The sequence below is a fragment of the Hemibagrus wyckioides genome, linkage group LG05 (assembly GCF_019097595.1).
Source record: "Hemibagrus wyckioides isolate EC202008001 linkage group LG05, SWU_Hwy_1.0, whole genome shotgun sequence".
NCBI classification, from domain to species: domain Eukaryota; kingdom Metazoa; phylum Chordata; class Actinopteri; order Siluriformes; family Bagridae; genus Hemibagrus; species Hemibagrus wyckioides.
In genome coordinates, this window is record NC_080714.1 from 3,909,266 (window position 1) to 3,936,758 (window position 27,493).

Here is a 27,493-nt window from a genome sequence, read left to right on the forward strand (position 1 = left end):
TTTTCTCCAGATGTATTTGAAGCTTAACAGGTTCTGAATGTCTTACTTTTGGGTCACTGTTTGTTATGATATGATAATATGCAGGTCTTGTAACGAGCTGAACTTCCTAGGATTAGTTAAAAAATAAGGTCGGGTTTTTTTTGGAGCCCTCTAGCGGATGTGGGGTTGAATTGCAGTTAAATGTCCAGGTGCAGAAAAGCAGTCCGTCACATTAAAGAGAAAAAAATAACGCTGTGTGGAGCCAACACACACACACACACACACACACACACAGAGTCAGTGTACAGGAGCGGACACACAGAGAGGACTATCTACACACACGCGCGCGTGCAAACGCACACACTCACACACGCGCGCGCGCACGCACACAGCTCTCCAGGTGTCGGAGGCGAACTCGGTGAATATTGTGAGAGAGACTTGAGGATTTCAGCTGATTTCTGGATTTTATCCTTTTAATGTGAGCTGTTTTGATGACTGGGTATGAAAACAGAGCGCGTCGGGATATAATTTAAAGGTAACACACACACTCTTACACACACACACACACTCTTACACACACACACACACACACACACACACACACTTAAAGCTCTTCACTTAAATCTAACCACATTACTGTTTATTTTTATTATTTTGTTTTCCCTAAATGGATCTCAAGATCGATTTGTCGCATTTGATCATGCACAACAGATCATAGTACTTATTTACCAACTAACTAACTATCACTAGCGCACTTTTGGGTGAGTTTTTATCACTTTTATAACGTTTTAAAACCTCCATACTTCGCGGTTTCTGTTCACTGCTGCTGCGATATATACAATATATACTTCACCAAATCTCACAGAATCTCAAATATCGCGATACTACCGGATATCGCTGTCTAACCAAAAGTAAATAAATAAACCATTTATTCTCCTCTACGCCATAAAAGTGCTGCGTTTCTAAAAACAACTTCTGTTTTATATTAACAGGTATGTAAATGTAAGTAAAAGTTTAACACAAAAAAAATTTTTTAACCTGCATTTTGTTGTGATAATTCAGAGAAGAAGAAGAGAAAACAACAACAACCGTTAAAATTTAAAGTTTAAATAGCCCGAATAACGTGCGCGTGCGTTAGCAAGTTAGCCAAAACCGTCAGCTTTCTATTAAAAAATGTACTAGTTTTAAACATAAAATATATATTTTGTTTGTTTGTTTGTTTGTTTTAAAAACAATATAATTTCTCCACAGAGTGAAGAGGAGGGAAAGTGTTTCAGCATTCAGCTCGTGACTGAAATGGGATTTTCCTGTGGACCAGGACTGAATTTTTAAGCTTAAAATCCTTGGAATATTTTTTAATTTTTTTTATTTTTTAATCCAAAATATATATATATATATATATATATATTTTTTTTAACCCAATCCAGAAAAGCTTTCTTCAAAGAATCGCTTGGGATAATTTAAAAAAAATTTTTGATTCTCTATTTTGTTTGGTGTTGTGGAAATGGTGGGCCATCTGCACTTGCAGGCTATGGAGGAGAGTCTGAAGGGAAAGAGTCGCGAAGGGCTCCTCGACAGTCCCGACTCGGGGCTTCCCCCGAGTCCAAGCCCGCCCTTCTGTCCGCTCTCACCGTCGACCGCAGAGCCTCGTACCCCCATCGGCGCTGACCACCATGGAGGAATGTACTGGAGGAAGGAGGGTCGAGAAGGCAAGCTGGTGAGCAGAGAAACGGTCTCGTAATGTCGATAATATCCAGAGATAATAATATTGTTAATAATAATAATGGACACATGTAGAACAAAGACAGACAGTATTTTAGACCCTAGAGAGCTGTGAGGCGGCGGAGTTGTACCTGTACCACTGCGTCTCCCATCCCTATTAACGTCCTCTAATAAACCCACTGCTCCTCTAAATGGTGTTTAATTACCTAAAACAATCGGAGAACATTTACTTAAAACAGATAAAATAAAGCTGTGAGCAGGAAGATGTCAGGAAAACAGCGACGACACCACCAGAAAAAGATTTCAAAGGATTCCTGGTGGCCATTAGACATACGCCAAGGAAGGAATGACCAAATTGTGTCTGGAATTAAATCCAATTTCTCACATGTACGTAGTGCTTGTTAATGAAGGAAGCACTGAGAGGAAGCAGTGTGGGACGTTAAGGTTAAACAATGAGAAATTTGGAACCAGTTCCCACGCATTAGCCACACTAGCTTCCCCATCGCACGCTAGCTTCCTCCTTCACAACTGAAGCCACAACATTTACATTTCTGGCATTTGGCTGATGCCTTCATCCAGAGCGACTTACATTTTTATCTCATTTTTTTATGCTACTAAGCAATTATGGGTTAAGGCAGGAGTCCCCAAACGTTTTTGTACCATGGACCGGTTTGATACTGGACAATTTTTCAGTGCAGGTGGTTGGTTGACCGGTAGGGGGATTTGTTTTTGCGTCATTTTAGCAATTTTTTTTAAATAAAATACATAGAATTTTAAGTTTTATATATTTATATAAAATTATAGGTTTATTCTTTCTTTGTGGCTCGGTACCAAATGATCCACAGCCCGGTGGTTGGTGACCCCTGGGTTAAGGGACTTCCTCAGAGCAGTGGCAGCTTGGTGGACCTGAGATTTGAACTCCCAGCACCTTAACCACCAAGCTACCATATCCCCACATCTTCTCCACCTGCTCAGAGGAAAGGGCAGTCTGCCCTCTTACACATACACAAGCTCAGAGATGATTGGTTACAGCTCTGATTGACAGCAGGAGGAGAAGTAACACCGTCCCTCCCACTCATTAAAACAACAGCGCATAGTCTGAATCCATGAATTCAGGATTTTCCCCCTCATCCCTTCTTCATCATATTTATGCTTCGTTATTCCCTCACACTTCTTCCCAGCCTCAGACGTATTTCTGATACCCGTGGGTCTCGGTCTGCGTGGCTTTCAGCTACAAGTCATTTTCAGTAATAAGGAATGAGGTCGGTTCCTCAGTCTTGCCTAGTCACGTCGCGGAGTCCAGACGCTGTGCAGTGGCCAGACGTTATGGCCAAATCCCAATCTTTCAAATTCGCAAACTGAGAAGATCAGTGTTTAAGCTTTGGCGAATATTTTTAGCGCCCCGTTTTTCTCGCCATGTAGATGATTGATTTTCGTGTCGTATCTAAAACATTCCCCGCAGCCTCAGCGTGCTTCCTGAGCACATGCCATTCTTAACTATTGTACATTCATGCAACCGGAGCTCCGACAGACAGTAAGAACCGCTAAAACCGTCTTCGACAGGATCGGGTTTTGTGCTCAGACCGTGATTGGAGGAGACGGAAAACAACCTGGAGACGTGACTCATGCCGCCAGAGACGTTTCAAACGTTAGAAATGGAGATTGGATCGCAGGAGCATTTCAACTCCACTGAAACGTAGAGATATTATCTGTTATAAAGTATCACGATATGCTGCGCTGAGACATATACAGCAACTCAAACGTGCAGTGCTTTGAACACCGCGTTCATGGGCGTCGCACCGAGGGCAGCTCTGACTGAAGTCACGTACGATCATGAGGTCGTAGAAGACGTGGGCAATCGTAATGATATAAGAGATCTGATATCAGCAGAGGGGTTTATTACAAGGCAACCGACGAGAAGTAAACAGAAAGAGAAAGAACGTTCGCTGGTGTGTTTGTGTCAACAGGTTAACCTTGTCTTCGGTTAATCCAAGGCCCGGGTCACTTCTTTCTCGTGTCCACCCATTCCATCGTCTATGTACATGCATTCTGAACTGCGAAGCGCCACACACACACACACACACACACACACAAACACACACTCGTATGCTTTAGTAGTGCTACTGGACTGCTCACGTTACAGTGTGTGAGGGCACGCGCTGATCGGCGTTCCCTCAGCTCTTATTTCTGCCTCTGAAAAGGTTACACAGTCCTGGGCTAACAGACCCCCAGCCAAGGAGCCATTCACAACTAATCTCCCGCACCGCTTCACCTCCATTAAATCACCTGGTTTAATCGTTACACAAGAATCTTCACAATCCTTTAATTGACCAGCAGAAACAAACACAGAGTAAGCTCAGACCTCTCAGAGGGGCGTGGTCTAATATTATAACGAGCATGTTTGAATGACATTTAGAAAAAGCAATGATGGGATTTTTACATCATACAGATTTTGCATCCTTTTTTGAGCTTTGAGAACTGGGTGGTGCTGGGATTTGAACCGACAACCTTCTGATCCATCACTTTAACAACAGAGCCACCACTTTCACAAACAAATTAGCCAGTTTGCATCGTTCGGGCTCGGGGAACTCGGACGGCGAGAAACGAAACGTCAGTGAAGAAAAGTCAGTAATGATTTATCTGTACAGCATGTTGCGCGTCCACAAGTCAGAGAGCAATGGCTATTTCTACCTGGATGAAACCTGTACAGACATCCACCCTGATGCACAAGAACATGCTTTTGTGTCTAAACACACTCGAGCATTAAATCCTTTCGAAAACGAGTACATTTTTCCTCCATGCATGCTGGCACTTGCCTAAAGCTCAGTCTTCTCACAGCTTGTGCAGAAAGCAAACACAACCCCAGGAGCTTAACTCTCGTGTTCGGTTGACTGCTTTGCACGCTTCGATTTTTATAACAATACAAATGATTATCAATTTCCCAGCTCTCTGTCTTTTCATCTGAGCAAACCAGATGGAGAGGGAGCTCCAAAAGATGTTTCCATACCACTGACAGTGTGAGTGTGGGAGAGAGAAAGAAAGATAGACTGAGAGAGAGAGAGAGAGAGAGACAGGTGGGTGAAAAATAAAAGACAGTGGTAATGAGACAGCCAGCAGTGTTATGGTTTTGGTTCAGATGCACACTCAGCGTTGGGAAAACTCTTATTTTATCCTTATCGTTAGTTCAAGTAGGTATGTTGTTACCTTCAGGGCGTAATCAGACACGCCGTATGATCAGACTTTTCTCTGTCACATACTGTACATTAGAGCACATTGAATGCTTTTTCTTTACCTATCCCAGTTCAGGAAGTTGGGGTCAGAGAGCAAGCGTACGAAATCATCTCAGTAATCTCTGATTTTAGACTAGGTGTGAGATTATTTTGTTCCCTCGTGTAAATAAAACACTTCATTCTGTGTCGAATCTCTGCCACTGTTTCACTCAGGAAGATTTTAGACGGAAAATCTAAAGAAGATTTCATAAAGATGTAATAACGAAACACGCTTCACGCATTTTCACCGCCGGCTTGCAGACTTTTAAACGGCCGATTAATACCACGATATTTTTAGCCGAGCTCTAAGGCCCGTGATGCCGTGAGATTATTTTCTGTTCCCTCGTGTAAAGAAAACACAAGGGCTCTGCTTCTTTTCCGTGTCGTATCTGGAGCACTGGTACAGTTTCAGCCAACACAACACGCAAATCGGAAACCTGCCTTCTCCGAACTCAGCCTATAAACCTGGCCCTGTGCTTCACACTGCACCTCCCTCTCTCTCTCTCTCTCTCTCTCTCTCTCTCTGAAACACTCCTCCTTGTGATACTGTTTATTAGGATAAAGTAAACTCATGGAGAAAACAGAAACACACAAAGGCAGCGTTGTTTGCTGTGCTTGGCATTTCCCAGCTAAGCAGAACAACGTGCACATGCCTGCTTCGTGAAGGCTTTATTTTATTTTCGTATTCTCTCTCACACACACACACACACACACTCTCTCTCTCTCACATGGCCGTGGGTCTATTTTAGAGTTGTTTGCTTATGCCAGCCAAGAACAATCTCCCTGGTCTATTTTTGAGCGGTGGCGCTACCAGGGCTGTTGCAGCCCGTTGCATAATTGGACTTTCACCCTGCTGCGTGTTTGGGAGAGTTAATAAACAGCAGAGGCTGTCATTGAGTTGACTTTGTGCTGGTGCTCGAGAACTGCTGCTGCTGCTGCTGTTGTTATTCCAGCTGCCGCGCTGCAAAATCCGTCAAAGCACAATGCCTTATAATTACGCTCGATTGCAGCCTTATTTCTGTTGTAGCATAGCATTAAGTTTTATGTTCTGGGCAGGTTCACTACCTTTCAGACACGAAAACAAGCACACAGCGTCTAATTAAAGGTGTGTGCTTGCAGGAATCCTGTACAACACCGAAAGCTCATACAGGAATCACTCAGAGGTCAGGTCCTGATCAAAGGTCGATTGTTTCAGAAGAAACAAGTCATGAAAATGATTTTATGGTTCATGGATATCTCATGTAGCATCACGCCAAATTATTTCAAGAAACAGGAAGCACCTGAGCGAAGAATGGTCACAATTCAGTCTGAAACATATATCTAGAGAACTGATGCATGAGATGTTTGCATATGCAAATTAGAAACACCTTAAAAAAATACATTGTTCTGGTGTGTTCTTCATTTGCATACTGAAACCTGATAGGCTGTTCCATTTTATGATGCAATAACCATCATAAGTCAACTCGTTTCCGAATGAGAGTCTCATCTCCTCATACCTGTGATGTGTTTCATACCCTCTGGACTCTAAACATGCACTATATGGCCAAAAGTTGACCAGCACACCCATACATGGTTGCTGAACATACCATTCCTTTTTTCTATTCTGTGAAGGATTTCTGTTAGTTTTCGGAGCGTGGATTTGTGTTCATTCAGCTACAAGAGCATTAGTGAGATGAGGAGACTCCAGTTCTGGTTGATTAAAAGGTGTTCAGTGGGGTTGAGTCAGAATCAGGTGCAGGACACTCGAGTTCCTTCACCTCCACACCGTGTCTTCATGGAGGTGCTCAGGAGCAGTGTCATGCTGGAACAGGTACCAGGTTCCAGCTTTGAAAGTTGAAGAAGATTGGTGAAGAACCACCTATGGTTTTTGATGGTCAGGATCATTAGGGTCCATAGTCATTCTGCGTGAGGACGCACACGATTCACGCGATATCGTGTTGACCAGAACCTCACGTCTCTACCGCTTTAAGAATAACTTCCCCACACCACACTGTAATAATATGTGACTCTTTGCTTTAATACATGTGCGATTCATTTAAACAGCCACGATTATCAGGAAAGATTCCTCAAGCAGCACAAAGCCAAGCACACACACTAATCTCCAAGAAGGCTCTTTCTCTGATGTGTGTGTGTGTGTGTGTTAGGGCTGCCATTGTGGAAAGGCCCTAATCTAAAATCCACTGCGGCAGAGATAGCAAACAGATGTGGTGAACCCACACTAACTTAACTCTGATCTGCCATGCAGGACGCGGGCTGGCTTCACCCCACCCTTCACAAAGAGACCCAGTGATTTTCAGCCTTTCAGTCCGCTCCATTCATTTTTATCAGTCCAGAGCAGAAATCCTTCATCGCAAACATCTCTGAACTCGTCTGTTTCAGTGACGGACTGTTTGTCATGTACACAAATTCAGGAATTTCACACCTTTCAGAAGGGATCACAAACACTGCTTTCAGTCGCCAAAATCTGAAGATAAAAACATATACAGCTCTGGAAAAAAAATTTGAGACCACTGCAAAATAATCAGTTTCTTATGTATTTTACTTCCAGGTTCATGTATTGGTGAGATGAACAGTTTTTTGTGAACTGCTGACAATATTTCTCCTAAATTCAAAATATAATTATTGTTATTTAGAGTGTATGTTTAAAGGAAATGACAACACATTAAAATAACCCAGGATCATGCCGTATATTTGCAGAGCTTTAATAACTCAAATAAAAGTAAATGCAAATAATTTGTAAACAAATCGTGTTAATGCTTTGGATAAATAACATTAAGGAATCAGTGTTTGGTGGAATAACCCCGATCTGCATGTGTTTTGGCTCCATGATCTCCACCAGTTTCTCACATTGCTGTTGGGGAACTTTATACCACTCTTTTTGCAAAAAAAGCAAACAGCTCAGCTTTACTTGATGGTTTGTGATCATCCATCTTCCTCTTGATGACATTCCAGAGGTTTTCAATAGGGTTCACATCTGGAGATTGGGCAGTGGGCTCTTATTTTTTTTCCCAGAGCTATATTTCTGGAGGAGTTCCTCAGTGTGATGTGCTCTCACTTCATCCACATATCCACAGATTAACAAATTACAGCACTTATTAAATAAATAAATAATTTAAAAAACAAAGTGATGTAAAAAATGACAGAAGGAATCGCAAATGACTTTTAACTATGGATAAGATGGATATAGATATAGAAGATGCTAACCCCATGTAGACTTTGAGGACAATAACCTCCTAATATACACACAATAACATTCTACACATCCTGTATCTCCATCACACCACTCCAACTGTTTATAACTGTAGAAAGGACATTATTCATAATCACACTCTCTGGTGTTTATAATCATTTATAATCACACTCTCTGGTGTTTATAATCATTTATAATCACACTCTCTGGTGTTTATAATCATTTATAATCACACTCTCTGGTGTTTATAATCATTTATAATCACACTCTCTGGTGTTTATAATCATTTATAATCACACTCTCTGGTGTTTATAATCATTTATAATCACACTCTCTGGTGTTTATAATCATTTATAATCACACTCTCTGGTGTTTATAACCATTTATAACCGTGCTGTCTGGTGTTTATAATCATTTATAATCACACTCACTGGTGTTTATAACCATTTATAACCGTGCTGTCTGGTGTTTATAATCATTTATAATCACACTCCTTTGTGTTTATAATCATTTATAATGACACTCTCTGGTGTTTATAACCATTTATAATCGCGCTCTCTGGTGTTTATAATCATTTATAATCACACTCTCTGGTGTTTATAATCACACTCTCTGGTGTTTATAATCATTAATGATCACAATGTCCGGTGTTTATAATCATTTATAATCACATTCTTCTGTGTTAATAATAATCATTTATTATCACGCTCTCTGGTGTTTATAATTATTTATAATCACACTCTCTGGTGTTTATAATCATTTATAATCACACTCATTGGTGTTTATAATTATTTATTATCATACTCTTATGTGTTTATAATAATTTATAATCACACTCTCCGGTGTTTATAAACATTTATAATCACACTCTCCAGTGTTTATAAACATTTATAATCACACTCTCCAGTGTTTATAAACATTTATAATCACACTCTCCAGTGTTTATAATCATTTATAATCACACTCTTCTGTGTTTATAAACATTTATAATCACACTCTCCAGTGTTTATAATCATTTATAATCACACTCTTCTGTGTTTATAAACATTTATAATCACACTCTCCAGTGTTTATAAACATTTATAATCACACTCTCCAGTGTTTATAATCATTTATAATCACACTCTCCAGTGTTTATAATCATTTATAATCACACTCTTCTGTGTTTATAAACATTTATAATCACACTCTCCAGTGTTTATTATCATTTATAATCACATTCTTCTGTGTTTATTATCATTTATAATCACACTCTATGGTGTTTATAATCACGGTCTCTGGTGTTTATAATCATTTATAATGACACTCTCTAGTGTCACCCAAATGAGGATGAGGTTCCCTTTTGAGCCTGGTTCCTCTCGAGGTTTCTTCCTCTTACCATCTCCGGGAGTTTTCCTGGTCACAGTCGCCTCAGGTTTCTCATTAGGGATTAATACAAATAAATTTAAACACAAGTCTAATATTTATCTTAAACTTTTCGTCTAACATTAATCCAGGACTTCTGTACTGTTTCCTATGTCCTGTAAAGCTGCTTTGAGACAGTGTTCATTGTTAAAAGCTCCATACAAATAAAATTGAATTGAATTAAATATAGTCAGAAGGTAGGATGTGTTCATATCGGGTCACTGAGACACTGTAGGTGAAGGTAATAGAACACAGAGCTGCAGGACGAGCTGAAAGCAGCTGGAACATCTGCTTACACAGAGAAATCTGACCGTATTTCAGGGCATCACAGGGTAAACTGTATTTGGGATTTATATAAGAAATGGGTGTGGTTTAATCTGGAAGAGGTCCGTAACCCTGCCCACACTATGATTACTTTAATTTGGACCAGTCTGTCAAAAAGTAGTAGCCGTATTTGATCCAGCAGGACCCTGACCCTGATCCTGACCAGGCTGTTACTCAGGATGAAAGAATGAACGCTGTATGTTTTTGGGGTTTTTTTTAAAAAAAAGATGGAGCTTCATATTAGACCACTCACACTAATGGGACAAGATAAATCCCCCGAAACAAAATTCCACTCATATACAGTATATTGGTTTTCTGTACTGGTTTACTGGGCATCACCCCGGTCACTCCCAATAATGCAGTTGGCCATACATTTAGCACACAGTGTGTGAAGAAAGGTAAAGTTTTATAGATAATCAGAGTATACAGTAAAGCACTGACTGTTGTAGATGATGCAGTGGACTAACATTACTGTTTCATGTGTGTGTGTGTGTGTGTGTGTGTGTGTGTGTGTGTGTGTGTGTGTGTGTGCAGCTTCCCTACCTGCTGCTGAACTCTCAGGGGGCAGATGTCAAGTCACGCATGCACCCCGTGGTGTTTGGAGAAAGCATCGAGGTGAACCCCAGACCCACCACAGAGATGAGGTAAATACACACACACACACATACACAGAGAGAGAGAGAGAGAGACAGACAGACTGATGGACAGAGGCACAGAGAGAGGGAGAGAGACAGACAGACAGAGAGAGAGAGACAGACAGTGAGACAGACACAGAGAGAGAGGGAACTAATGATTTCTGCCAGAAGTCCGGCTCTGGTCCACTACCAAGAACTGCTTTTGTTCCATCTGCTACTTCCATCAGTTTACTCAAAGAATACATTACTATTTTTTATTTATATATTTTTTATTTTTTTAAAGGAAATGATCTTTGCTTGACGAATTCGTGTATGAAATATATCATAATTATTATTATTATTATTATTATTATTATTTTGTTTTGGTAATAAACTAACTAGCCGATAGTCAAGCATTAATCACCTTGTTGATGATACAATAAGTATTATAACAAACATATAATTTAGATTCTCTAAATATGCAAATGAGTAACGCATCACTCCTCCATTGGCTCCTCCCCCTTTCCTGATGACTCAGCTTTCCATGTTCTCTATTTGCAAACGGTGACCGGAGTGTTGTGTTGTGTTGTGATCAGTGGACGCATCAGACACGTGTTGATGAGGAATCAGACAGAATCAGATGATCTTGGTGTCAGAACTGTGTGTATGAATAATCGTAGCCTGCTGTACGTCAGCACTCTTACCCTCGGTGCCGTTTGTGTTCAGGTTCAGCTCGGAGGTGAAGTACGACTCCCACCGGCACTACCGCGACGAGGTTTACTGTGCCCGCGTTCCCACGGTAACCTCCTACAGCGAGACTGTGGTGGCGCTGCAGAACCACACGTGGCGCAGCTACAAGTCAGAGGTCCACTTCCAGCCACGTCACCGGCCCGTCCACTACCAGAGCACGGCCATCATCTACCCCAAGCACGCGCGCAACACCTACCGCACCACACTGCACTACAACGCCAATGCCGCCGGCCGCCGCAGGTTCGTGTCCACAGTGAGGCTGGAGTCCAGCGAGGACGGCAGTCCCTGCATCATCTACACCGAGGAGCTGTGAGACACGCCCACCACGCCGACACGCGAACTCCTGTACAGACTCGCTACCATCACCGAGATTAAACTCCTCTCCTCGGCCCGGAGAAACACGACGACTCCAGACTTCCAGACCTGAATGGAGGAAAGGACACGGGGGGGGGGACTTTTATTTTGTCTGGAGTGATGGTTTCATTAAGGTAGCAGTTCATCTTTACTTTACAGTCAGGAGGTGGGTTAATCCTGTCGTTCTTTTGTCTGTCTTGCCGTTACACTCCGCTATAAAGAATACTATTCAATAAATCAACGCCATAAATTACAATAAAAAACCTTCTAAACTGTCGGCAGGGTGAAAAATATCCTGCCAGGAATCCTACAACTTTCTGCGAGTTGTATAAACGCTTGATTGCACTTTTGCTAAGAAAAATAGTTTTTTTTTCTTTCTTTCTTTCTTTCTTTCTCTTTCTTTCTTTCTTTCTTTCTTTCTTCCTTCTTTGGGCTACGGTGATTTCAGTGGAGCTGAGAGGGCAGCGTAGGAGCACTTGAAAGATCGGACCAATGTTTTTCTACAGATCGGAGGAGGAGACGTGGGACTCTGGAGCGCACCGGGTATTTGAAGCGGTCCAAGAACATGGCCTTGAAGCAGAGAGGCTTTTCACTCACCACTCCGGACCCGCGCCGGATCGTGCGGCTGAAGCCGAACCTTAGAGCGGCCGACGTGTCCGAGTTTACCCGAGTCCAGAATTAATGTGTTTTAGTCCAGGATACGAATCACGAACGTCCAGCTGATCCAAGAGGATTTCCTCAATTTTCCTGACTATAGGACACTCATCTTGTGATGTCACAACTACAGAGGAGTCAACAAACAACGGTGTATATGATTCACGTGTAAATAAAATACACCTTGAGATTCACCGAAGGGGAAAGGACGCAGTATATCAAGATGTTTTTTTCCATTGGTCACCTGCGTGGTCTGCTGAGCCAATAGAAACAGAGTGGGCGGGGCCATGGTAAAGAAAGTGAGGAGCTATGTATTATTAGGACATGGAGATGTTGTTTCCGGCTTTCAGAATGTTGATAGTGGGCGGGGCCAAGTGGTACGTTTTCATCAGAGATACCGATAGACAATATTTTACTGCCGAACGCAGACGGGGAGACGAACACAGAGACGTCGGACGTCTTCTCCAGGATTTCGCAACGTTAGTAATCCCATCGCAGCTGTTTGGATTTGTCACGTCGCTGCTTCGAAATTCATCCGGGTAAAATTAAAGCGCGTTATCGCGATCAACACAAATCAGCAAATCGAATCCCCCCCAGACTTTGTGTCTTATACTCAGGAAAACACACACACACCGGTTTCAGCTGGTAAGGGCGCTACGCCACCGCTCTATCACGGTTACGATCTTCTGCCACGTCACGCCTCCAGGCACATGGCAAGGATGCTGCGCTGTTTTCCTGTTTGTCTTACAAACATCTGGATTATAAATATGAAAAACATTTCTTCGGTAAATCTTTAAAATTTAAAGTTTTTTTTTTTCCTCTTACCTCACTCTCAGAATCTACTCTGCGACGACTTTCGCTCTTAAGACGGAGATGTTTCCGGGCGACTCGTGCATTTTTTAGCACACGCGGTGGACGGCGTTACCGCACGTGAAAGGAGAGCGTGGGCGGGGCTTAGACGCGAAACGGATGCGATTATAGGGTTTATAGGGTGAAGTCAGAGAAGGTGAGAACGAAGGATGAAGGGAATGAGGTGACAAACGAAAAGGCGCGAGTCACACGTGGCTTTATTTCACAAAAAAGGAAAGAAAGTGGAACGACAGACAAAGTAAAGTCGGTATGAATGGAATTGGGGAAAGTGGTGAAAGGTTTCGGGACTCGGAGATGTTTCTGTAAAAGTGGATGATTTCTTTTTGTTGTTTCTTTTTCTTCCTGTAAAATACTTCCTGATGTATATGTTGCATAAGGCACTTAATGATTCTCTTTATATTTTTGTATTCCCAAGTTTCAATTTTTGTTTTGTTTTGGGGCAAGAGATTAGAAGATAATTTAAGACACAATGTATATCTTAAATCAATAAATAAAAATCACGATTCTGTGATGATTTTGTTTTGTTTTGTTTTTTTGTGAACGAATCGTCTTTTTGACAGTAAAATTCGGTGCAAACTTTTGACCTGCGAACGCCGAACAATGCAAACTGGATGTAAAGATCAGGAGCAAACAAGATCACAAGGTCGCAGGAGACACACCCGGTGCCGGCGGTAGGGTGTGGAGGGCCAGGAAGTAGCACAAAAACACTCGCGAGTTGAACAGCTTCAGACACGCTGCCTGATATTCTCCGCTTCTCTGTGACCAAAAACAGCAGATGACCAAGCATTTGTATTTTTATTTTTACATCAAACGTAAAATCTCAGGAGTCCGAGAGCTGCCAGGACAATCGGCTAAGATCCACCAACAGGATTTACGCGACACGATGGACAGATAAATAAATAAATATCCTTGATGAAATATTTGTGCCAGCTAGTTTCCAGCATTTATTTAATCTTAAGAAGATCCTCTTCAAATACTGACACCAGCCTCGTAAAGAATTTCACCAAGAATTAATTAATGAATTTTTTATTTACATTTAGTCGCTTGTATAGACTAGCTTTAAAATCCCATTTTCTACGATCTAGAGCATGTTGTGTGTAAAAAGGTCTGCTTTGACAGGAATCTGGCGCCCTCTTGTGGTCAAATAGCGTCACTTTATTTTTAAATAGATAAATATTACTCTTTTTAAACAAAAAGTGACTTGAAAAACGAAGCAGAAAGGACATGATCGTCCCATCGTGCAGAACAGACGATAACGCTGTTGGAACCTGAGGTGATGAAGAGCGTCCTCAGGATCCTCAGGAATACTACACAAGCAAAAAAACACCATTCTAACAACAGTACTATTAAAGAGGAAGTGATCTATAATGATAATAAAGTACAGCTATACATAATAATAATAATAATAATAATAATAATAATAATAATAATAATAATATTAATCCCTGAATATTCGGATGGTACGAGTTGCACACTTTATATTGAATATTTGTATCTTTCGATAGTGGTGTATGCAAAGGTTTGAGCAGTGCGTGGAATATAAATGCATCAATATTTCCAGAAATAAATAAATAAATAAAAATAGGTGGGTTTGGTTTCTTTTCCCTGCTAAGGGTGCACAAACTTTTGCACACAAACAGGTGCTACAGACAGGATTTGTTTCCATCCAAAAAATAAGTAGTTATTAGTATGTGGTCTAGGGTGTATATAGGAGAATTATTGGATAGTACTGGTATGGGGTTGGGGGTTAGAGTCCCTCCTCTGACCCGTGTGTGTGTGTGTGTGTGTGTGTGTGTGTGGTTTGTGTTTCTTATCCTTCGTACAAAGCCATGTGCTGTAGGCTGACTAACATCTCTGAACTGTCTGTAGTGTGTGTGTGTGTGTGTGAGTGAGAGAGAGAGAGAGAGAGAGAGAGAGAGAGATTGTGCCCTGTGATGTGTTAGTACCCTGTCCAGGTTGTCCCCCGAGTCTCCTGGGACAGGCTTTCCTGTAGCTCTCTAGAAGATGCTACAGAAGATGGATGGATGGAAGGATGGATGAATAGTTGGATAAATGGATTAATAGTTGGATGAATGGATGGATGGATAGATGGATGGCTGAATGGTTGGATCAGTGGATGGATAGATGGATAAATGGAGGGATGGATGAATAGAATGGAGGGACGGATGAAAGGATGGATAGATGGAAGGACAGATGGTTAGTTGGATGGACAGATAGATGGATGGATGGATGGAAGAATGGATGGTTAGTTGGATGGATGGATGAATAGATGGATAAATGGATTAAAAGATGGATGAATAGATGGATGGATGGTTAGTTGGTTGGATGGCTGAGTGGGTGGATGGATAGATAGAAGGATGGATGGCTGAGTGGATGGATGAATAGATGGATAAATGGATTAATAGTTGGATGAATGGATGGATGGACAGATGGAAGGATGGATGGCTGAATGGTTGGATGGATGAATAGAATGGAGGGACGGATGAAAGGATGGATAGATGGAAGGACAGATGGTTAGTTGGATGGACAGATGGATGGATGGATGAATAAATAGATTAAAAGATGGATGAATAGATGGATGGATGGTTAGTTGGTTGGATGGCTGAGTGGGTGGATGAGCGGAAGGATGAATAAAAGGATGGATAGATAGAAGGATGGATGGCTGAGTGGATGGATGAATAGATGGATAAAAGGATTAATAGATGGATGAATAGATGGATGGATGTCTGAATGGATGGATGGATAAAAGGATGGATGGATAGATAGAAGGATGGATGGCTGAGTGGATGGATGAATAGATGGATAAAAGGATTAATAGATGGCTGAGTGGGTGGATGAATAGATGGATGGATAGATGATCACCCCTGGAAAAAAAGAGAGAGTGAAAAGGCCCACACCCGACCACAGGACTGTTTTTTATTTCAAGGCCGATTCTGTTTCTCCGTTTGTTTTTTGGAGTTCTGACCACTGCTCATACATGAAGCTTGCAGGTGACCATGCTGATGTCCAGACAGGGGGAACAGTTTCTCAGAGTTTCCACATAAATATCTACACCTTTTCCACCTGTTTACACTCCGCACTGGAATACAGAGAGATCCGGATAAAAAAAAGAGGAAAAGAACGGCGGACGATACGGAGAAGGAAACGGAACGCCCCGCCCCCTCACGCCTTCCTGCCTGCTCTTTATATTCTGTCCTTAACCTTAAATACATTATTATTATTATTATTATTTTATTATTATTATTATTATTATTTTATTATTATTATTATTTTATTATGTCTGGAAAAATTCAGACAGTCGATCTGGACAGAACACTGAAAAATTATTTTTTTTAAAAACTATTTTGTTAACACGGATAAAACGTGCCGAAACGTCAGATATCAGATAAATTATTTTTTATAATATATATTTAAAAAAAAAGAAAAAAAAAAAGTATATATATATATAAATATATAAATAAAAGAAGCCTTCTGTAATGCTGTTTAAAATATGTCCAAAAATATATTGTTAATTTTTTTTTCTTCTTTTTTTTTCTTCCAATTAACAAGTGACCAAAAAAAACCGTCTGGCGCGGGTCAAGAATATAAAACGTGTAGGACGTGACGAAGCCTCGCTTACCCCGAAGAAACTCGCAATATAATACATAGAAAATGGTCAATCCTCAAAAAAAAAAAAAATTTAAATAAAAAAAAAAAATATATTAAAAAAATATTAAATAGATAAATAAAACAAATTTTAGCACAAAATTTACAAAAAAAACAAACAAAAACACACACGACAAAAACAAAACCACACACAAACGCCCACTGAGGAAACCCTGTGGAATAGAATCATAAAAGTCTTTATTTTTTTTTATATCAACGTTAAAGAGGGATGACTTTTTTTTTTTTATGAAAAACAAAAAAACAAAAACAAAAAAACGTAGCAAATGATAAAAGTCGACGTATATTTAAAGCACATGCAAAGTCATCTGACAGATTTATAGCATCACGGAGTTCAGCGTCCGGATTCTGGAGACGCGTTAGTGTGAGGACACAGACACTGCTCTCGGCAGCGTGTGTGTGTGTGTGTGTGTGTGTGTGTGTGTGTGTGTGTGTGTGAGAGAGAGATGACCATGAAACACCAGGTTCATCTTTTAAGCCTTTAAACAGTAAGAAGTTGTGCGTAATCACTCGGTAGTTTGAACTTCAGTAAATGTTCGTCTCGAATAAATGGCACTTAACACCAGGATCGTTGGTTTTTTTTTTTCCTCCTTTTTTACACAACAAAGGGATACAACATTTATACACATGAGGTGTTGGGTTCGGAGTCCCGGTGAGCCGAGATGTCCGCTTGCCGTGGGCGGAGGTCCCCTTCCTCGAGAAAAAATAAACAAAAACAAACAAACAAAAATAATAACGTATCAGTTTACATCCTCTAATATCCGTCTGTTTTCCTTTTTCTTTCGTTTTTTTTTGTTTGAAAACAGACAACAGAGCAGTCCTCGATGTCCATGGCTTTGATTTGGCGCAGTCTCTTAAACCTGTGTGTGTGTGTGTGTGTGTGAGTGTGTGTGTGTGTGAGTGTGTGTGTGAGTGTGTGTGTGAGTGTGTGTGTGTGTGTGTGTGTGTGTGAGGACATTTTAGGGACCTGAAAAAGCAGCTTGTCGTCCGTATGCTCAGCACTTTTTTTTTGTTTGTTTTCTTCTTCTTTTCTTTCCTCTCTGATTGTCGCTGGAGCACTGGACTGTTTTATCTATTTTATTTCATTTTATTTTATTTTATTACAAAAAGCTGTTTAGGTGACAATGTAAAAAAAAAAAAAAAAAAAACAACAAACAAAACAAAAGAAAAAACACAATACTGTATAAAGAATAACAAATGAAAAAAAGAAAAATGAATAAATCAGCGCCCGTGACGGGAAGCCAACAAGCAGCGTCCGCTGGCCAAGTGCTTCATAACGAGAGAATGCAATTACATTTAGTGATGCACACACACACACACACACACACACACACACACAAAAATGTTGAGACGAGTCTGAAACCGTTGTTAAAAATAAAAAAACAAAACTGCAATGATATCAGTGACGTTAAAAAGGAAACGCATCGATGTACCTTGTAAACTAACGCTCATGGAAATGAGTAACACACACACACACACACACGAGCGTTTCTCTACAACTGGACTAACGTATTACGGAACTGGCTTCTAAATTCATGTGTACATGTAATCAGTGTATACAGACACACACACGCACACACACACACACACGCACACACACACACACACACACACACACGGTCCTCTGTACCTCGAAATGTGCCTCAGAAGCTAAAGTGGTGAGTCTGTGAGAGCAACACGGCAGCCATTCTGGGCCAAAATGGAAACGTGGAAGCCGAGCTATGTTGAGGTGTAGCTAACGCATATATATAACGTTGAGCGAATATCCGCCGGAGTAGCATTAGCTCAAGCTAGATATCTCGATCGACTGGCTTTGTGGAGTGGTTTGATGCGCGGATGTGGATTTAAAAAACATACAGGACTAAGAACGGTCGTAGCAGCTAACAGTCAGGACGTAGCGACGGTCGGACTCGGGTAAGAGGCGAGGAGTTGATTTGAAAGGCGTTGGAGATGTTGGCGTGTAAACGAAGAGACGCTAGCCAGCTCGAAGCTAGCCTTGCTGTTTTAGCTATGTTAACCTTCAAGATGCGAAATAACAAAAAGACACCAAAAATGAGCTAAGCTGATCTAAACGTTCGTCCGATTTGGGTCAAATTACTGCTTTACAAGAGCAATGCTGCGTGACTAAGTCCTGTGTGTGTGTGTGTGTGTGTGTGTGTGTGTGTGTGTGTGAGGTGAGAATGTGAGGATCCTGAGCAGTACTATGGAGAGAGGAGTCTCTGTGTGACCAAAGGAATAAAATTTAAAAAAAAAATAAAAAGGAGAGTGATTTGTCGTGGTAATATGAGCAGTCTTGGAGTGATGCAGCAGCCATGTCCACCAGGGGGTGTGTGTGTGTGTGTGTGTGTGTGTTCTACTTAAAAGAAGAAGTGCATTAGTAATATGAAGGTATGCATATTAGTCTGCATGTGTATGTGCTCTCTAGTGTGTTTCACTATGTGTGTGTGTGTGTTCATCCACATCCCTCAGGAGTTGTGTGTGTGTGTGTGTGTGTGTGTGTGTTCACTCGCTGTCCGACAGCGTCTCGTACTGAGAGCAGAGCAGCGGTTTGGGTTCCTCTTCCCAGGTGCGGCTCTGAGGCTGTGGAGGTCCTGCAGCAGGCTGAGTGGGGGACGGGGAGGGACCGGACATCACCGAGCTAGGCAAGCGCAACATCGTGAAGGGGTTACAGGGGTATGGAGTGGAGCCTGTGAGCCCGCGCACACACACACACACACACACACACACACACACACACACACACACACACACACACACACACACAGAAACAGCTTAGTGAAGGAGTCATTCTATGTTTGTTTTTTTTTAAAAAAAAAAAACGTTATAATAACATGGGGGGACATAAGTAAGGAATAAAACTCTTGGGGTTGTGAAGTTACAGGAAAATAATCAGTGATGGTCTGGTGTGATGAAGCGCACTTACTGCTAACGCTGTAGTTTTAATCTGTTTATAGCTCTATTTCATGTTGGGAATATCTGTGTAACCCCTTAATTACAAATTTGATTAATTAATTAACTAATTGAAATCATCTCCTCCGTACTGAAGGTGTCGGAAAACTGAAATTCCCAAGGTTTACAAACTGGAGACTCCTTCCATAAATTGACAGTTATTAAGGTTTTCTTTTTAAATATCTGTTTATTTGGAGTGTTGAAGTCCCCGAGTGACTTGTTACCATAGAAACGAACAGAACAGGAGGTTCTGCGTCTCTGACCGATCAGAATCACGGCTGTGGTAACATGGTGGTTGTACTCGGAGTGTGATTACCTGTAGAAGACGGTCTGTCCTCCCACACTCGGCTGGTGAGAGGCGTGCGGCGGTTGCAGTCTCCTTCGGAGTGGACGGAGGACACGGAGGACGGTCTCTCTCCACCCGACAGTCCAGGACCGGGAGACTTTGTCTTGCGGCCGTTGGAGCGCCCGCTGCTCTTTGATTTACCTTAAACACACACACACACAAATGAGTCATGTCTTCAGTGTGTGTGTGTGTGTGAGTGTGTGTGTGTGTGTGTGTGTGGGACATACCAGACAATGAGTAGGGCTCTTCAGTGCGTGGATCAGCAGCAGCAGGGGCTCCGGAGTTGGAGGGCGAGCGCTCGTCCGCCTGTTCATCATATTTTCCCATCAGAGCTTTCCGGATGATGGCCTCCAGTCCGATGGTGTTCCCACTAGAGTCTGGAGGAGGCTGGCTCCGCATGCTGACCGGCCCTAGCACACACACACACACACACACACACACACACACACACCTAGTGTTACAAAGAGTACAACTTACCAATCATGCATTAAATAAACACTAATCTGAGACGAATCAAACCGACAGAGGCGCATGGGCATGAGGATGTAAGTCCAGGTTTTTAACAGTAACCCTCCCATTTTATTCACTCTCAACCCTCCCATTTTACCCGGAGCTTGGGACCGGGACTAAGAGTTAACTCTTCAGTGGATGGTTTAGCGCCCTGCCCCTGGAATCGAACCTGGACTGAGGCAATGAGAGCGCCGGGTCCTGCAGCTGGACCACCAGGAGACACGCCTCCTTCATAATAAAGTTTGGTATTAGCCGTAGATCAATGAGTCCATGTGAGTTAGCCGTTGTTGTAGATACAATAAAATGTGTTGACCGATATAAACACCGCCTGACGGATCAGATACGAGAGAGATAACCGCTAGGTACGATAACGGCGATATGATTTCATCATACGGCTCAGCATTAAAGCAGAAGTTCACTTCCAGAACAAAAATCTACACAAGTAATTTCCTCACCCCCTTGTCATCCGAGATGTTTGTGTCTTTCTTTCTTCAGTCTTAAACAAGACATGAACATCTCGGATGACCAGGGGTTGAGGAAATTATTTGTAGATCTTTGTTCTGGAAGTGAACGTCTCCTTTAATTCATTAATATTGTTTACCTCCAGTGGCAGAGGCAGGCATGTTGAAGATCTCTGTCCCGGGCTGCCCCGAGTCTGGAAGAGAAAATAAAAAGGATGAGGATTAATGTTAAGAATGACCTTTTTAATATGTATGTATACAGGTGCAATAAAGAAACCACTATGTGCTACAAACTCACTGAAGTCATTCTCGTTGGCCACGACCATCTTCTTAATCATCTCCTTCTTGCTCTTGACGATGGCGGAGTTGTTCTCTGTGAGTTTGCTGAAGAACGCAGGGGGCTGGGAACTGCTGGACGGAGAGCGAGATCCCATCCTGACAGGAGTAGAGGAGTGAACAGATTAACAGGGGTGTAACAGTAGAGGAGGAGTGTGTATTCACATGTGTGTGTGTGTGTGTGCGTGTGTTGATATGAAAGGTCTATACCCTTGCTCGGCTTGTTCGCTGGGACACGCGGCTGCCTGGGATTCAGGCTCGGACATGCCCCCTGGTGGAGAGATGGGCTCGATACACTCAGCGGACAGACTCACCGGTGATACTTTACTCTGAGGAGGAGACCTGTATGCAGACGAATTAATTAATTAATTAATTAATTAATAAATAAATAAAGAAGCAACAGCAGCACAGCATGAGGTAAACATTCTCAACCTGCTCTTGAATACATGACTAAATTCGTGCCTCTAAATTGTTGTGGGATTAAAAACTAAGACAGAAAACACTGCACAAGCAGTAGGGTTAAAAGGATACAGTATATCTTAAACATCTGGACTGTGTAAACATTCATACCTGTCTCTCAGCCTGTCGCTGCTGGAGCCCTCGGGGGTAAAACGGCTGCTGACGCTCGGCTCCGAGGGAGTCTGGGGGGCACTTGGGGGTCGGGTGAGGTCCAGCACGGGCGAATTGTGGTAGCCGAACACAGGCTGACCTGCTGCCTGGCCCTGCTGCGACTGACGCATGTAATCTTTCTTAATCACCTCCTGAAACGGGAAAGGAAGCACGAGTTCACAACATGTCTACACAACACCACGCGAGCCACGTGCATAAAAACAGCTTACGCTGATGTGCTGGGCGAGGGTCACCACCCTCTGGGAGCTTTTAACAGCAGGGGATGGGGGCTGCTGGCTGGGAGACAGTCTCTCTTCTGAAATAAAAAACACACCGTGCTGCTCCAGAGCCTTCTGCTGAGCTGTAGTGGTGGAAAAAAAAATGCACACACACACACGTCTAGAGGTTAGAACAAATGCAGTACAGTCTCTTTTTGTGTGAGTGTGAGTGTGTGTGCGCATGTGCACGATTCGCTTTTCTTTGATCCCTCTCATTTTCTCATGCCCACTCCCCCACACAGCTATCCAAACACCGCAAGAGCAGTTCCTCAAGAGCAGCGAAACATCACAAAGGCGCTCAAAAGAAAAGAACAGGAAATAACAAAGATGAAAGCTATGAACAATTCTCGAGCCAGGATGAAAATCTCGTCGCCGCAAAGGTGGTCTCACCGAGTGCACGGATCTCGTGGTCCTTGTTCTGAGCCTTTTCCCTGTTCACGATGCTACTCTCAGTAACCATTATGGGAAGACCACGGCTTGCTGTTAGCCCCATGTGGCCACCGGGGGCCTGGGCGAAGGCAGAGGAATAAATTCCGCCCCCACTCGGGCTGGACATCTTGGATTCGGACTTGGGTTCCGGTTGTTTGGGCAGAACTCCGCGACTCTGGGACTTGCTCGACTCCCGGCTCAGCTCTTTGACCCCGCTCGAGTCTGGGTAGGCATCGCTGGCTCTCTGGAGGTGTCCGCTGTAGTTTGGGTAACGTGAAGAACTCTGTGGCACAGACCTGGACAGGACGGTGAAGCACCAATATTAACGGTGACAGAAATCAAACAGCATGAAGGAGAGCACAGAGAGATGCTGAAGACATTGTACATTATGTTTTATTTATAAGAAAGGGATGGTGTAGATAGACACAGACAGTTTAATATGGAAACACGTATAGACAAGAGATACGGTCAGACAGAGCTGTCTGTGTGTTTAAATCTGACCTCAGTACAGACGGGCTGCTATGCTCTGAACTCAGGTTTTTCGAGCTGGTGTTGTGGAGGACGGTGGGTCTGTGCTGGAGGCTCTCTTGGGGTCGAGGGCTCATCGGGGAAGGCTGGTGGCTGTAAGGCAAGGAAGGAGGACGAGAGCTAGAGCTGGAGCTCCCAGTCTGCTCTGCTGCCCCTGCGGAGTGAGGAACGAAGAAGACACAGAGAATGATTACAAAAAGGTATGTGGTACTCTATGTAGAGTACTTGAAGGTAAACACAAGTAACAGAGCCTCATTGTACCTGGTCTCCAGATGGGGGCATGCTCCACATTGCCGTGGCCGAGAGACTTCTCCCTCTCTCTGTCCCGATCCCGCTCTCTCTCCCTCTCTCGTTCCCTCTCCCTCTCTCTGTCCCGCTCTCGTTCTCGTTCTCTCTCCCGCTCCCTCTCTCGGTCTCTTTCTCTGTCTCGCTCCCTCTCTCGGTCTCGCTCTCGGTCTCTCTCGCGCTCTCTTTCGCGTTCGCGCTCTCTCTCGGACGACGTCGGTGTGCCCTGGAGTTTGCTTATGTGTGAGCTTCCGACTAAAGAAGAGAAGAAATGAACAAAGATGTGTTACACACCTGCAATGAAGTGTGTGTTCTATTACATTTAATATTGAGTGCATATCAGCTTGTGTGTGTGTGTGTGTGTGTATGTACCTGGTGAGATCGGTGAGGTGGTATATGCACGGCTGGGGAAAGTGGTTGGGGTTCCGGGGAGGTAGTTGATGCGGTCCATTGGTGAAGCAGACGTTCCTGAAGGAAGTAAGATGTTGATGATGATGTAAAATCCCTAATGACACGTTACACTTTTTATCCATTTATAGTTACTATTCAAGCTGTTAGGTAGAGGTGAGAAGTTGGTGTGTGTGTGTGTACCTCGTGTTGTAGGTGAGTAAGGTAAAGTGAGTGGTGGGTCTCGGGGGCCTCTCAGTAGGTCTGATCTCTGTGTCATAGCTGCTGCAGGCCACTGGTGCATCTGCTGTGAGGTGATGTAGTCAGTGAAGAGTGTGTGTCTGTTCTCGAGGGCTGCCGTGTCCGGGAAGCCCCGGATTAGATAAGGGGAATAGGGGTGGGGATAACCAGGGGCGGGAGCCAGGTGTCGGGGCAGGTAGTAAGCAGCTGAGGATGGCACACAAACACGCACTGTTATATAACCACCGTGCTTGGGTAACAGTTTTCCTAAAATGTCAATACTGAAAGCTCACACGATGACATACCTGGATCTATAGGGATGCCCCGGGGCAGGGCTGCAGGGTCGAAGGGGAGCGGGATCTGCCTTGGGTACATATCGGCTCCCAGACCCTGCAGAAGCCTTTCGTAGGAGGCCAGAGTGGCGGGGTGATCCCCTACTACGGGCAGAGGAGACTTGGTGGAGCTCATTTCCCGAGGAGTTGGAGTGGACTTCCGTTCCTGCTGAGGGACTTTTGAAGAGCCTGAGAACAAACATTAATTCATGCTCACTAGGTACATAAGGGATAGTGGGTGTCTATTACATGTGCCTCTATTGCAGGCACCTTTAGCCAAAAAGCCGATCTAAATAATACAATGTACTGCACCCTCGTGTGGCCGCTGTGGCGTGTCTCTGCTGGTCAGTGGGGATACTCTGTGTGAAGCCGGCGCGTATCCTGCTCTCTTGTGCTCGTCGTAGCCCACCGGGCTGTGGTGGCTTTTTCCCGCCTGCTCTGCCCCCAGCACCAGGGAGCTTGAGGTGCTGACCACTGCGCTGGGGCGGGACTTAGGACCCGGCTCGTCGTAGTGTCCCCTCTCCAAATGAGGTGGTAGACCCGAGTATGGCCGAGGGGAGCTGGATATGATGGAGCGCACGTCGTGGCGTTTAGATGAACCCGCAGGCTCCAGTTTGAGAGGCGTACCCTGTAAATACATCACTTACTCAGAACGCACGGTCCGAGACAGGATTCTCACGATTGGTTCAATGTTACGGTAAAAACTGAGTTACCTGTGTGATGGAGCCCTCTTTAGGCGCTTTGCTCATCAGCACACCCTCTGGAGGGATGAGGTGGATGGAGCGTCCGGGCTCTTTAACCGTGGGCACTACGCTGTCGTGGGGGCGGCTCTTAATTGCGTCGGGGCCACGGGGAGACGGCGAGCTCTCGCGCTTCAGCTGCTTTGGCTCTCGTCGTGAATACTCTTCCTGGGACTCTACGTGTCGTGGGATACCTGAGAGAGAGAGAGAGAGAGAGAGAGAAAGAGAGAGAGAGAAAGTGTGTAAGACAGAAAGACCGTGAGAGAGAGAGAGAGAGAGAGAGAGAGAGAGAAAGTGTGTAAGAGAGAGAAAGTGTTAGAAAGCACCCTAACTTCCCCACTATTTAAAAGGTGGTTCAGGTGAAAGGTGCGAGTGTGTGCACTATCAGCGCTCACCCTGCGAGATGGAGCCACGGATATGATGAGGACGAGGACTCTCTCTCTCCTGAGGCATTGCTCTCCCCATCAAACCTACGACATGCAGGAAGACCAAGATATTTTTTAAGCGGTAAAAAACAGGAACAAGAACTGGATCGTGTGTGTCGCCTGCACTGACCCTCAGCAGTGGACAGAGAGTCGCGTAACGGCAGCACTCGAGAGATGCCCCCTCCTTCCATGATGTCGTAGGGGCGTTTCAGCCCCATCACCTCTCCCCTGCCTTCCTCCTTAGGGTTCGGAGTTCCTACAGACAGCAGGAGTGTAAGTGTTTGTGTCGTACATGATGGTCAGAACGTGTGTGTGTGTGGATTAAACTCACGGTCATAGGACAGGATGTGTCCACTGATGCCCTCATACAGGACATGTCCCTTGGCTTGGTTTTCATCTCTGGAGCGGTCCCTGCTAGGGCTGTCCTCGGCGATAAGACGACTAATGGTACCCTTATACAGCACGTCCGCTGGGGTGCCCTGTCACACACACACACATTACTCTGTTAAAGCCTTAGTACTTAAGTCTGTTCCAGCTATTTGAAATTATTTTATGTCAATAAGAAAGCCGATGCATAAGTGTCAGTGACGGCAGACGTGAGAAGACAGAGCTGGACAGATCGAAACACTAAAGTGCCGCTGCATGGCCTTTTGAGAAGAGATGACGGAAGCAGTACTATAAGCACAGCATTGTGGGAAATGTAGGAAGCGGAGTTATGAATAAATTATATAGATTAAGTCGTTCAGGGTGGATGTGGATTCTGTGACTTGAGTCAAGCGGCTTTGGGAGAAAGCGTGATGAAAAGAGAGTCACATTTTTCAGAAGCGTGATCAAACCTGAGGTAAAGACATCTGGTGTTTCATCACACACACACACACACACACACACACACACACACACACACACACACCTGACTCATTACATTACATATCCACACCACTTTGAGTGTGTCTGTGCATCCGAGTTTGCCTGTCCGTGTGTGTGTGTGTGTTCAACAGAAGGGTAAATAAAAGGAGAGAACACAGGTGGACAGCGTGTACCTGCTGCTATAGCAACTGAGTGCAAAAAAGAACACTGGTTATATCATACCATGCTAGTGCACACCCACACCCACACACACAAACACACAGGATCAGACTGTGCTAGCTGCAGAGACGTGAGACGACTGACTGATACACACTCTCCACTCTGAAAGCACCCATTTTCGATGTTTAGTGGAATCTTAATGAGATTTATTTTCCTTCACGCCTGGCGCTTATTAAAGATGGCTACGTTTGCAAAACCTCCAGTGAGATGAATATACACCAGGTTCTTTCTTTTTACTTTTCAGCTTTACTAAAGCACAGACACTATGCGCTTAGACTCTGTGTGCTCATGGACGCTAGTGATTAGCGTATGGATGAGCGCCGTGTCGTCTCATATGGACCACATCGGTCGATGCTAACGGACGTCAGACGCACAGAATGCGATGAAGCTAGTTTTGGCAGAATACGATGTTGAAAATGAATCACGTTATTGCAACGTGGGCTAATTTAAGACTTTTGTAAGACGTCCTGTCCACCTGAGTGTCGTCAGACAGCTTCTCATCCGGCCAACATCCTACACAATAAACACATCATCTGGGAAGTGTACTCCTTATCAGTGTGAACACACCACTCTGTTCACACTACACCACGAGGCAAAACAGTCTGAAAGTGGGGGATTTGGGATGAACCTCATGTAATGTTTCACTTTAGCAGAAAATTCCACCTCACCTGTGTTCTCTTTCTCTCTCTCTTTCCATCTCTAACTCTGTCTCTCTCTCTCTGTCCGTCTCTCTCACTCTGTCCTGCTCTTACTCACTCA

At 43.6% G+C, this 27,493-nt stretch overlaps 2 protein-coding genes across 2 annotated transcripts in view; one reads left to right on the forward strand and one right to left on the reverse strand.

Annotated features, from left to right (window-relative positions):
- The first annotated feature begins 252 nt into the window (after window positions 1-252).
- On the forward strand, window positions 253-13,985 carry rflna (refilin A). Its single transcript, XM_058390120.1, has 4 exons — window positions 253-514; window positions 1,231-1,696; window positions 10,423-10,532; window positions 11,229-13,985. The coding sequence occupies exons 2-4, from the start codon at window positions 1,484-1,486 to the stop codon at window positions 11,563-11,565; spliced, it is 660 nt and encodes a 219-aa protein (XP_058246103.1). The 5' UTR covers window positions 253-514; window positions 1,231-1,483; the 3' UTR covers window positions 11,566-13,985.
- A 2,953-nt stretch (window positions 13,986-16,938) lies between these two features.
- ncor2 (nuclear receptor corepressor 2) overlaps window positions 16,939-27,493 on the reverse strand; it is an 80,388-nt gene continuing 69,833 nt past the window's right edge. Inside the window, exons 29-47 of the mRNA XM_058388950.1 lie at window positions 25,980-26,127; window positions 25,779-25,904; window positions 25,619-25,693; window positions 25,197-25,417; window positions 24,796-25,111; window positions 24,457-24,672; window positions 24,116-24,358; window positions 23,897-23,992; window positions 23,501-23,779; window positions 23,213-23,393; window positions 22,673-23,007; window positions 22,235-22,365; window positions 21,966-22,156; window positions 21,606-21,737; window positions 21,358-21,494; window positions 21,200-21,253; window positions 20,316-20,498; window positions 20,059-20,229; window positions 16,939-19,480 (exon numbers count right to left, since the gene is read on the reverse strand). Coding sequence (XP_058244933.1) covers window positions 19,296-19,480; window positions 20,059-20,229; window positions 20,316-20,498; window positions 21,200-21,253; window positions 21,358-21,494; window positions 21,606-21,737; window positions 21,966-22,156; window positions 22,235-22,365; window positions 22,673-23,007; window positions 23,213-23,393; window positions 23,501-23,779; window positions 23,897-23,992; window positions 24,116-24,358; window positions 24,457-24,672; window positions 24,796-25,111; window positions 25,197-25,417; window positions 25,619-25,693; window positions 25,779-25,904; window positions 25,980-26,127 — 3,420 coding nt within the window. The 3' untranslated portion in view covers window positions 16,939-19,295. The remainder of the gene's footprint in view (window positions 19,481-20,058; window positions 20,230-20,315; window positions 20,499-21,199; window positions 21,254-21,357; window positions 21,495-21,605; window positions 21,738-21,965; window positions 22,157-22,234; window positions 22,366-22,672; window positions 23,008-23,212; window positions 23,394-23,500; window positions 23,780-23,896; window positions 23,993-24,115; window positions 24,359-24,456; window positions 24,673-24,795; window positions 25,112-25,196; window positions 25,418-25,618; window positions 25,694-25,778; window positions 25,905-25,979; window positions 26,128-27,493) is intronic.